The following is a 12,155-nucleotide window of genomic DNA, read 5'->3' as shown; positions in this document are numbered from 1 at the left end:
GAGTGACACCCCAGGCGGTTGTACCACCACGCTGCACGCTACGTCGTAAACAAAGAAGCCCTTGTATCCTGCAGTGAATTGGCGCAAGTATTGAGAACAGCGACATTGCAAGGTGACTCAAGAGGCTGCCACAGATGTGGGGCGTCATTCTGCTCCCAGTAGGGGGCTGCTGCAGCTGCTGCTGTGGTGTGTAATCCCGATCGAGCGATTCGCGGGTCTAATACGTTTTAAAAAATTTGGTCAAATGTGGGACCCTGACGCTGGCACGCAATGGCCAGCTCTTGCGAATGACGTCGGCGATCTTTCACGTCCACTGTGAAACTGGCGGCGATGGTTACCACACCACCGCGGTAATAACCAGGGCGGCCGCTGGATTCGAGCCGTGAACCTCTGAAGCAAACGGCGACTAACGCGATGCCGCTGGGTCACGTCACCCATCCCTGTGTGATCATTTGGAGAGGGGGCAGGGGGGCAGTTGGAGAGGGGGCGGGGGGGCAGTTGGAGAGGGGGTGGTTGGAGAGGGGGCGGGGGCAGTTGGAGAGGGGGCGGGGGGCAGTTGGAGAGGGGGCGGGGGCAGTTGGAGAGGGGACGGGGGGGGCAGTTGGAGAGGGGGCGGGGGGGCAGTTGGAGAGGGGGCGGGGGGGCAGTTGGAGATGGTGAGAGGGGGCGGGGGGCAGTTGGAGAGGGTGAGAGGGGGCAGGGGGGCAGTTGGAGAGGGCACTTTACAGTCCCACGGTGGTAAAATGCAAATCAAACTCTCATCAGCTCTTTATGGCCTCTCTACATGCAGCTTTAATGCCAGCGTGTTATTGGCGATTGTGTAGAGTTTGTTTGATTTCTTTAGACGCTGCTGTTGCTTGTTCCCGCTCCGTCCGTTTTTGTGAATCCGTTCCGTCTCCACGGGACTCGCCCTTCGCTCCTCGTAGGAAACACCTCGTGTAGAGAAAAAGATCGCCCGTATAGCCTAGGGCCCTAGGCATACTGTTTGGGTCAAGTTCTGTTAGCGAGCACCTATGAAGACCGGCACAGCACATGAGGGGGCGGGTGGCCAGCACCACGCCCGACCGCCTTTGTCTCCCCAGTGGCGATGTTTACACAACGTACCAGGTACTCATTTTGAGGCTGAGTCAACCTCGGGGAGTCCCAGGACCGGCTCAGATAATCGTCAGTGGGTGTTGTCCGTGAGTGGGAATCGAACCCGGGTCGCCGGGTTCATAGCGCAGCGCGCTAACCGCTGCACCACCGCTCCCCACAAGCACACACAGCCACACACAGACACACACAGCCACACACAGACACACACAGACAGCCACAAACACACAGACACACACAGCCACACACAGCCACACACACAGTCACACACAGACACACACAGCCACACACAGTCACACACAGCCACACACACACAGACACACAGACAGACACACACAGCCACACACAGTCACACACAGCCACACACACACAGACACACACAGCCACACACAGTCACACACAGCCACACACACACACGCTCTCACTGGGAAGAGAGGGAGGGAGGGAAGCGGGAGGAGGAGGAGGGAGGCGAGAGCAGAGAGAGAGCGCGGGGAGAGAGAGAGAGCGCACACTGCGCTCCGCTCGTCTTCAACTCCCGTGAGCGCTTACGAATACTGACTCGTGCTTGCTGATGATGATGATGCCCTTGCTGATGCTGCTGTTGTCCCTTCCCGGTTGCTGTTGCCGCTACTGCTGCTGCTGTTGATGTTGCTGCTGTTGCTATTGCTTGTGATGCTACGGCTGTTACTGCTCCTACTGCTGCTGCTTGCTATTGCTGATGTTGCTAATGCTGCTACTGCTGCAGCTGCACGCATCCGCGATTGATGGAGGTTGTGGCCACGGCTCGTTTCGCTTCTCTGCTGGACAGACGGAGGCCGGCGTGGTATGGCGAGCGTGGTGTGGTTGTCAGTGTGGGGAGTGGTGTGAGGTGTGTGTGTGAGGTGAGTGTAGTAAGTGGTGTGAGGTGGGTGTGGTGAGTGGTGTGAGGTGAGTGATGTGGTGAGTGGTGGGTGGTGTGTGTGTGGTGAGTGGTGTGAGGTGAGTGTGGTAAGTGGTGTGGTGTGTTTGTGGTGTGTGCTGAGTGGTGTGAGGCGAGCGTGGTGAGTGGTGTGAGGTGAGTGTGGTGAGTGGTGTGGTGTGTGTGGTGAGTGGTGTGGTGTGTGTGAGGTGAGTGGTGTGGTGAGTGGTGGGTGGAGTGAGGTGAGTGTGGTGAGTGGTGGGTGGAGTGAGGTGAGTGTGGTGTGTGGTGAGTGGTGTGAGGTGAGTGTGGTGAGTGGTGTGAGGTGAGTGTGGTTAGTAATGTGAGGTAATTGCGGTGTGCGTGGGAGTAGTGGGATAGCGGTTAGCGCATTGCCTGATAAACCGGTAAAACCTGAATTCGATTCCGGGGCACAGCTAACAGCAGGGCCGCGTGATATCAGAACCGATTCTGGGCCTCCCCAAGGACAACTCAGCCTCAAATGAGTACCTGGTGCGATGTGTAAACATCGTCACTTGGGGAGACAAAGGCGGCCGGGCGTGGTGTTGTCCACCCACCCTCTCTCGTGTGCCACAGTGCCGGCCTTCCTAGGTGCCAACAGCACTTGCCCACAACAGTCTGTTGAGGCTATACCGGGGTGGTGGGGTCCTTTGTCTTTGTAGGTGGTGGCGATTATGGTGGTTAGCGATTATAAGGCAATGATTGTGGTTGAGACGGTGATTGTGGTGGTCGTGGCAATGAGGTGGTGATGGTAGTTGTGATTTTGTAGTTTTGGTTATGATGCGGTTGTGGGGGTGATTGTAGTGCTTGTGGCTATGAGGTCGTGATGGTAGTTGTGATTTTGTAGTTGTGGTTATGATGCGGTTGTGGGGGTGATTGTGGTGCTTGTGGCTATGAGGTCGTGATGGTAGTTGTGATTTTGTAGTTGTGGTTATGACGCGGTTGTGGGGGTGATTGTGGTGCTTGTGGCTATGAGGTCGTGATGGTAGTTGTGATTTTGTAGTTGTGGTTATGATGCGGTTGTGGGGGTGATTGTAGTGCTTGTGGCTATGAGGTCGTGATGGTAGTTGTGATTTTGTAGTTGTGGTTATGACGCGGTTGTGGGGGTGATTGTGGTGCTTGTGGCTATGAGGTCGTGATGGTAGTTGTGATTTTGTAGTTGTGGTTATGACGCGGTTGTGGGGGTGATTGTGGTGTTTGTGGCTATGAGGTGGTGATGGTAGTTGTTATTTTGTAGTTGTGGTTATGATGCGGTTATGGGGGTGATTGTGGTGGTTGTGGCTATGAGGTCGTGATTGTAGTTCCGATTTTGTAGTTGTGGTTATGATGCGGTTGTGGGGGTGATTGTGGTGGTTGTGGCTATGAGGTGGTGATGGTAGTTGTGATTTTATAGTTGTGGTTATGATGCGGTTGTGGGGGTGATTGTGGTGGTTGTGGCTATGAGGTGGTGATGGTAGTTGTTATTTTGTAGTTGTGGTTATGATGCGGTTATGGGGGTGATTGTGGTGGTTGTGGCTATGAGGTCGTGATTGTAGTTCCGATTTTGTAGTTGTGGTTATGATGCGGTTGTGGGGGTGATTGTGGTGGTTGTGGCTATGAGGTGGTGATGGTAGTTGTTATTTTGTAGTTGTGGTTATGATGCGGTTATGGGGGTGATTGTGGTGGTTGTGGCTATGAGGTCGTGATTGTAGTTCCGATTTTGTAGTTGTGGTTATGATGCGGTTGTGGGGGTGATTGTGGTGGTTGTGGCTATGAGGTGGTGATGGTAGTTGTGATTTTATAGTTGTGGTTATGATGCGGTTGTGGGGGTGATTGTGGTGGTTGTGGCTATGAGGTGGTGATGGTAGTTGTTATTTTGTAGTTGTGGTTATGATGCGGTTATGGGGGTGATTGTGGTGGTTGTGGCTATGAGGTCGTGATTGTAGTTCCGATTTTGTAGTTGTGGTTATGATGCGGTTGTGGGGGTGATTGTGGTGGTTGTGGCTATGAGGTGGTGATGGTAGTTGTTATTTTGTAGTTGTGGTTATGATGCGGTTATGGGGGTGATTGTGGTGGTTGTGGCTATGAGGTCGTGATTGTAGTTCCGATTTTGTAGTTGTGGTTATGATGCGGTTGTGGGGGTGATTGTGGTGGTTGTGGCTATGAGGTGGTGATGGTAGTTGTGATTTTATAGTTGTGGTTATGATGCGGTAGTCGGGGTGATTGTGGTGGTTGTGGCTATGAGTTCGTGATTGTAGTTGTAATTTTGTAGTTGTGGTTATGATGCGGTAGTCGGGGTGATTGTGGTGGTTGTGATGAAGGCGGTGGTTGAAGTGATGTCCGCGCTGTTGCTGATGCGCAGTAACGATGGTGGAGGCTGTAGATACTCGCCACTTTCGACTTGATGCTGCTGCTGCTACGTCTGCCCCCTGTTACGTCGCTTCGCTAATACGTCGCCACTTTACGATGAACGCCGCCACCTGATTTGCGTCGCCTCAACCACCCCCACACTTGCGTCGCTTGACACCAGCCTCGCTTCGATTAACGTCGTTTGAGATATTCGTCTTCGCATGCCTGTCAACCCCTTATCAGTGCCCCTACCTTATTACAGACCAATTCAGACCTTAATGGTCACGCCGTGCCCACTTATAAATCTCAGCGTTCATCCTACAAAGTCACCATTACAAGGGAGAAACACAAACAAATAGACACAAAAATGCCCGTATTGCAACGGCTGTACGCTGTGTGGAGCTGAGAACTCAATTTCCCTGTACAAGAATACGTGTAAAGCGTCTGGGCTGACAGCTACGTCGTCACACAGGAACGCATTCCCGACGTAGACCGGGGTATTGCTGTAATTGTAACAATTTTACTGCTGATCTCATTAAGCTGATGATGATGCTGATGATGCTACTTGTGATGATGATGATGGTCACGCTGATTAGTTGATCGCTGATCGCGAAGACTATGTCTGGTCCGGACATTTAGACTATTAATGCACGATTATGCAAATTCGAGAATTAATTACAAAGCTACTTGGCGTGTCGGGAGAGATATATGACTTAGTAAACTCTTGCGATATAATTTTCCTTCTTAAGAATTTAAGCCACGACGCTTAACGCGAGCAAAATAAGTGCCGATGTTGAAAATTGAGGGGAAAGATGGGAGGATTAATTCCTCATTGAGATGGAAATTAACTAAGAAATGCTAAACACAGATTTTTAACGAAGTGCCTTGACCACTCCACAGCAGCATTGGGGCCGTTTGAAAGCCACACTATCGCGATTATTTACATTAAATGAAAACAAATTTTTACCTCACAATAAAAAAAAACATCAACATAATGATAATAAAATAGCTGATTAACAATACGATGAGGGAAACAACAGTGAGCCCTTGAGATCGCGTCAGTGGATGTAACGTGGCTCGCATTAACTTGAAGCAAAAGCCTTCATTGTACTGCACTTGTATGCTTCCGCAATGAATGCTCTACCCGCCTTCACCAACCAATCCGCGCTGACCAACGTGGTGAAGTATAGTCAAATATCCGCCAGTGACCCGCACGGGCGTAAGGATGACCTCATCCAGCAGTGGATTGCACAAAAAGTGTTGTACACGTATGTACGTGTACTCATGTATGTATGTACACAGACACGTGTAGTGTCAGCGGAGCAGGAGACAAGGTTTCTCAGGAGCACCTTCTTTATTCAACACCTTCAGGTTCACAGGTTCACGCTCTCCCTAGTTGTCTAGCCCAGTCTTAACAAAACTCTGACCGTGTAACACCGATGGCGCCGACCGAGACAGCCAACAACTCATCGGCCGCGCGATATCCAGCGAAGACGTCAGCGACGAAGGCGGCAAAGGCGACGACGAGACGAGTTCACTTCCCAGAACCGGCAGCCACGAGCTCCCGCTCTCCGCCACTTTTATGCTCTCCGACGCGGCCTGGCTCCGCCCTGGCCACTCCTCCCTTCTCGAACCCACTAGCGGGTCCCAGCGGCTTCCAGATGGGGTCTTCTATGACCCTTGCCCCAGTTCCTCCGCCCTGCCGACACACAGCCGTGTCGATGCTCACCGGCGTGTGTGCTGCTCGTCCACCGCAGTTGCCGTTGCTGGACAACAGGCGGCGCTATTACACTACACGTGTACTTGCCACCCCCAAAACTTCAAGACTCTTCCCACAGCTCCATTTTTAATGTATTCAACACCGCAACAGCGTGGGTGGTTAAGGCGAGCAGCATCGATGCGGGAGCATAGGGGTACGGTACAACAGTGAATTCTGCTGCCCCGCCATCTGCTGCCTAGCACGTAACACAGCCGTCCCATGGCAAGCGAGCGAGCGAGCACCGTGCAGGTTTAACCCCGCTTGGCGTCCGAGATTGGCCATACCCCGTGGTTGTGTGGTGCCGCACGCAGTCCTCGAGATGCCAGGGGGTGCCCCTGGTGTTTGCAGAGGACGCGGGTTCGATGCCATCAACCCGGTGTAGCCCCAGTGTGCTGTTGTCAAGTCCCAGTGTAGCTCACAAGTCAGCCACAATCGCTCTCTCGTTCCCACAATAACATAAACACATCTGCCTGGAGCCCCAGCCAGACTTGTGCCAGGATTATTTTGGAAGGAATTCACTCTGCCCTGTGTGATTTAGAGGTGGGGGGGTATATATATGTATGAAGCCGTGGGAAGAGTGTTCTAGTTTAGAGAGGGGGTGAAGGCACGTGGGCATTGAGCCCCATTTAGGAGATTGATGGAGGCGCAGTTATTCCTGCTCTGCCCAGTTCAACATCTGGGCAGGCGGGGTGCGATCTGCCTGACGTGACTCCGTATGCCCCCAAGGTTCCCACTGGGTTGTGTGTGAGTTCGGCTGTGATGGGATATCTTCCCACGGCGGTGAAGTATGGCGTTGTGGCTGTGTGGTGGGTGACACGACTCATTCGTCATGTCGCGGTCGTGAGAGCCAGTTGTTTGGGCATCCGTTGAATCAGTGGTTCGGTGTGTTTATATGGTCCAATTCTACGTTTTCTTCGTGGATTTGGGGCGGTTTATTTATTTAGGGTACCGCTCGCGCGAGAGAGCATGAGACGAGAGAGAGAGAACGTCACAGAGACATGGTGTTCGGAGAGGGAGAGAAAGAGAGAAAAAATTAACCCGTAAAAACAAAGTTTTTCACTATAAATCCTTTATATGCGTGGCGGCTAAAGTCCTCTCGTCCTCTGGTTTGAGATGGCTGCCACCTATGGGTCAGATGATTGCCTGCCACCATTAAGCAATTGGTAATTAAATATATTTTTTTCCCCTAAAAAGTGTAAAATTTAGGAAAAAAATTTTCACCAAAATTATTGTCACGCACAACGAGTCTGTGCAAAATGTCAGCTCGATTGGTCACGGGAAGTGGGTTAAAAAACGACCGAAAGATTTGCACGGTCGTAAGCGCGCAAGCAAGCAAGTGAACTTAATATAAAGGATTTAAAAAGAGAGATGGTCAATGGAAGGGAGAGCGTGAGAGAGAGAGAGGCAGAAAATCTGAAGTAGAGAGAGAGAGAGGGGGCATGAGAGAGATGCTGAGAGCAGTGGGAGCATCAGAGAGATGCTGAATGAGAGGGAATAGAGAGCGCGATAGATACAGAGAGATGCTGAATGAGAGGGAGAGCACGTGGGGGGGGGGGGGTGTGAGAGATGCTGGGGAGAGCGAGGGAGACGAAGGAAGGGACAAGGGCGCGAGACAGGAGGATGCACGCGAGAAACAAAAACAACAAAAAAACACCGGCTCGCTAAATTTAGCTCGTTGCCATGGAGACACGGCCAACAGCATTGCGGCATTGCCTGGCAACAGCCTCTTCATCTGTGGCTCGCGGTGTGTGAGGATTCTGGGTAACCCCAGCGATATGAACAGCACCTCGGCCGTGTTTTAATTAAATGTTTGGTATTTTTTTCTTCTTTTTGCTCAAGATGAACCACCCCCACCACCCCATCGCGCTATAATCGGCGTCGCGTGCTCAGGAGACGCAGACTCCATCGCAAGCAGCCGTTGTGGCCAAAACGTCGTGATAATTATTTTATTGTTTTATTTTTATTATTTTATTATTTACCTTCTACGTGACATTACCGAAAGAACCAAGAAGATGAATCTCTGCAGTCACGAAAGCTTTAAATCGAAATTTAAAGGATAATAATTGTCAAAATGCAGTTTCCCTTTGGAAGCCTCACTGAGTCTGTGGAGCACCTGTCAGGAGTGTGCTGTTACACGGGGGGATTTGACCGCTTCCAACAACGGCAGTACGGCTTCTTGGGAAAGGAAACTGGGGAACAGAGAACATTGGAGTGGATGACGCAGATCCGCATAGATGTATTCAAGTATCCGTAGCCACAGTGGTGAGATGTTAACTACCAAGCCCCTCAAACCCGACATCACCTGCTCTACGCTAGCAGCGTCCCACTCCACTGCTAACCAGGCTAAACCCTGGCATTGTACATTTCAAAAATGTCGTTTGGCAGCGATAAATGGATGGCATTGTAAGGTGCGGCGCTCTCAAATATCTATTCATGGGATTGGCTTCTGAAATAGTTAATTGAAGTCATCTTCGAAACGGACGTTTCCTCCTCCTCCCATGAGATTATGCGGAGAGCATACGCGCACTTGCGTGGCAGGCGGCCAGCCAGGGAGGAATCCAGGCCGGAAGCCAGCCAGTAAAACTTGTTTTGTTCTCATACGGCATAGCTTGATCAAAATAACTCCCCCCGCGTACCTTCAGAAGCCGGCAACCGGCGCCTACGTGGCCCCGCGTCCCTCGTGGCTCCACGTGGCGATGAAAACGGAATGAAAGCCGAAACGACGGTCGAAATTTAAGTTTGATGTTTACGTTTTTTCTTCTTTTAAAAACATAAAACATCAAAACATCACGAATCCATGCTGCACAATGTCCACACGTTCGTATTATATCACACGTACGCGCTACCGGCTCGAGAGTATTATGCCATTAAATAGTTTTTTTCCGATAATTATCATATGTACATCCATGTAAGATAGGTAAGATAGGTAAGATATGATGCTAATCAGTTTGACTAGGTATATAAGGTAGAGCTACGGCCCTTAGCCAATCCACTGCTGGATGAAGGCCTCCCCACGTCGCATCGGTCGTGGGGGTTGGTTTATTGGTGCGGGATGGTGATGGAGTTTGCGGGCTCAGAATCGGTTAAGATATCAAACGCCAGTAATGTGAGCTGTTGGCCGGGAATCGAACTCAGATCGTTGCAGAGGTGTGGACTCGAGTCATGTGACTTGGACTCGAGTCAGACTCGAGTCATGAATTTGATGACTTGCGACTCGACTTGGACTTGCATAACAATGACTTTGTCCCACCTATAAGATGTGGACTCGAGTCATGTGACTTGGACTCGAGTCAGACTCGAGTCATGAATTTGATGACTTGCGACTCGACTTGGACTTGCATAACAATGACTTTGTCCCACCTCTGGATCGTTGGGTTCCATAGTGCCACGTGTTAACCACTGCGCAACCTATATGACAAAAGTCATATGAATTAAAGTAAACTTAGCGTGATTTCACACTGTAATGGTTGACGAGGAATAACTGTTGCATTTTAAAAGCCACGCAAATGTTTATCCTCCCTCACCCCCTCTCCTCCCTAGCCCCCCACCCTCTCCACCCCCCCTCTCCAACACTCCAGGGGCCGAGGATCATGGGAACCACAGCGAGCACGGGGAGGCAGGCGGTTTCCGTGGCAGCACAGTACTCCAGTTTCCATGGTGACGGACCGGCGAGCCGCCACCCGCCCTCCAGCGTCGCCGCCGCACCGAGGACCAACTCGGCCATCTCCACGGCAACCATAATCTCCAACACATCAGCCGGTGGCGGCGGTGGCATGGGTGGAGGCGGTTGTGCACAGTTGCCTGGCAACCGGGCAAAATCCATCATCACCAACAAGGTGGCACCGGTCGTCATCACGTGAGTGGGCAGCCTCTTGCGACTTCACCCAGCGGTGATTCTAGGACCCGGCAAACATTTGGAGGAGAAGGGGGGGGGTGTACCTAGGGCTTAATCTCTCATTTTCTATAATGCTGGAATTATCGGCATAAGGCACGACAAATAAGACACGAGGTAGCACTGTCCATAATACACCTGTATCATTCTAAGCTTCTGACAAGAGCCATACAGCTCAGTGCACCCTACGGGGCAAAATAAAAATAATTTGGTGGTGTCGGTGTTCAGGTTCAACTGCAAGGAGGAGTTCCAGATCCATGATGAGAAGTCCCGAGCCGGCTACATCACGGGACGGATCGCAGACGGACACAGGGAGCACTACCTCATCCAGGTGACACACGCCACGCACAAAGATCCTCCCCCGGTAGAGCCTCGAACAGCCTATTGGAGAAAATGCTCTTATTGAGCACCTATGAAGGCCGGCACGGCACACGGAAGGGGTGGGGAGCCAGCAACTCGCCCGCACCGCGTTTGTCTCTCCCCAATGTTGATGTTGACACACCGCACCAGGTACTCATTTGAGGTTGATGGAACCCGATCTAAGAGCTTATTGGCTCACATGGTAATTCAAAATAAACTACTACTACTCAAGGAGGCCCAGGAGTGGTTTAGATATATTTATCACCAGTACTCTAGCACCCCCCCCCCACACACGCCTGCACACAATCACACACTGACCCGCACAAAGACAACTATCCCCCGTATAGCCTTTAACAGACTTTTGGGGCAAGTGCTGTTAGCGAGCACCTATGAAGGCCGGCACGGCACACAAGGGGGTGGGTGGCCAACACCACGCCTGGCAACCTTTGTCTCTCCAGTGGCGATGTTTACATATCGCACCAGGTACTCATTTGAGGCTGAGTCGACCTAGGGGAGGCCCATGACACGGTTCAAACAATCCTGATGGCAATGGTGATAGTAAGAGCCGTGGTGGTGATGGTGAATTCTGTCTGGAAACCAAGCCGTGGTGACCGTGATGGTGGCTGTGATGAGGGACTTGCCTGCCCGCGACTCACGAACTGCATTATTAAAGATGGTCATCAGTGTAACATTTAGAATAATTCTTGACATCACAATGTGGAACAAAAAATGAAAAAAAAAAACTCGAAAAAGAGTACGATGGAGAAGAGATGCAAGCTCGAAATAATCAGAGTAATATTCACCATTTATGTCTTGTCCCAATAGTATAGGACCCTGTTTTACTACTTTTACAATCTAAAACCGCACCCCCCACCCCTTATTGGGACTGTTGTCGAGATCGGCCTCTGTCCCTCCAGGACCGTCAACGTTTAGCAAACGTTGGTATTTTTGTTTTTAATTAATCGCCCCTGGGACCTACCCCCCAATTTGGCAAGGCGGGAACGTGGCCGGGCCGTTGAACGCGTTGCGTGCGGGTAGGCGCGGACTCGCTGGGGACTCGCTGGGGACTCGTTAGACGCGAGCCGAGGGAACCGCGTTCGAGACATTGGCGCCGCGACGTGGGAGCACGGGTGGTTGGTGTTGCTGTTGTTGCTCTAGCACATGCGTGCGTGTGCGTGTGTTGCTGTCGTTGTCTGCGTGTGGGCTGGGGTGAAGGGTCTCTCTTAGAACTGCCTCTGGTGGAGGCCCTTCCACCAGCAGTGGCTCGAGCGGCTAGTGGCAGGGCTGCACCTTCTGGCCGCGCCACGTGACCCGCACGGCCACGTGCGTGCCCCCATTAAAGATGCAGCGGGCTGCCCGTGCCGGGGCACGTGACGTGTCCCTACGCCGATAGCCAGAAGCCCCACCCCCCCCCGTGGGGAACCGTCACCCGCATCGGCTCACAGTCCACCTGCACCCCCCACCAGAGCCTGGCGGGTTTCACATTACAGCGGCACCTCCACACCGTGAGCCAGGGCCTACGGTGCTGTGCGGTGGAAGATTTTCGTCGTTATCATCATAGCTGTGGTCTATCTACTGCTGGATGGTGGCCTCCTCCCCCCCCCTCTCCTCAAGCCATCATCGTCTGGCGCGGTCCAGCATCGTCTCGGCCATGGACGTCCTGTCGGCCGGCTCTCCCTCCTTTGGCTGCCGCTCCGATGTACGTCTCGACTGCGGAGACGTCGTCCCTTCTCACTCGCGGCGCGCGCTGCCCAAACCCCACCCGACGTTGGTGCAGCCAATATAATAATAATGACAAAAATATA

At 52.1% G+C, this 12,155-nt stretch overlaps 1 protein-coding gene across 4 annotated transcripts in view; it reads left to right on the top strand.

The window, feature by feature from the left end:
• Positions 1–1,573: 1,573 nt before the first annotated feature.
• The window catches only part of LOC144946436 (paladin-like), a 35,155-nt gene continuing 24,573 nt past the window's right edge, over positions 1,574–12,155 (top strand). Inside the window, exons 1-3 of one of the 4 annotated variants that reach the window (XM_078875304.1) lie at positions 1,574–1,629; positions 9,639–9,954; positions 10,219–10,321. In XM_078875304.1, the coding sequence (XP_078731430.1) occupies positions 9,689–9,954; positions 10,219–10,321 (369 nt within the window). In that variant the 5' untranslated portion in view covers positions 1,574–1,629; positions 9,639–9,688. Of the gene's footprint in view, positions 1,630–1,881; positions 1,916–9,469; positions 9,955–10,218; positions 10,322–11,964; positions 12,050–12,155 lie in introns of those variants that run through there. The other 3 variants (XM_078875306.1, XM_078875307.1, XM_078875303.1) reach the window with 3 other exon arrangements.

Source organism: Lampetra fluviatilis, chromosome 41 (genome assembly GCF_964198595.1).
Source record: "Lampetra fluviatilis chromosome 41, kcLamFluv1.1, whole genome shotgun sequence".
Classification (NCBI taxonomy): Eukaryota; Metazoa; Chordata; class Hyperoartia; order Petromyzontiformes; family Petromyzontidae; genus Lampetra; species Lampetra fluviatilis.
Note: the sequence above shows the minus strand (reverse complement) of the source record. Positions and strands in the feature narration are given on the sequence as shown.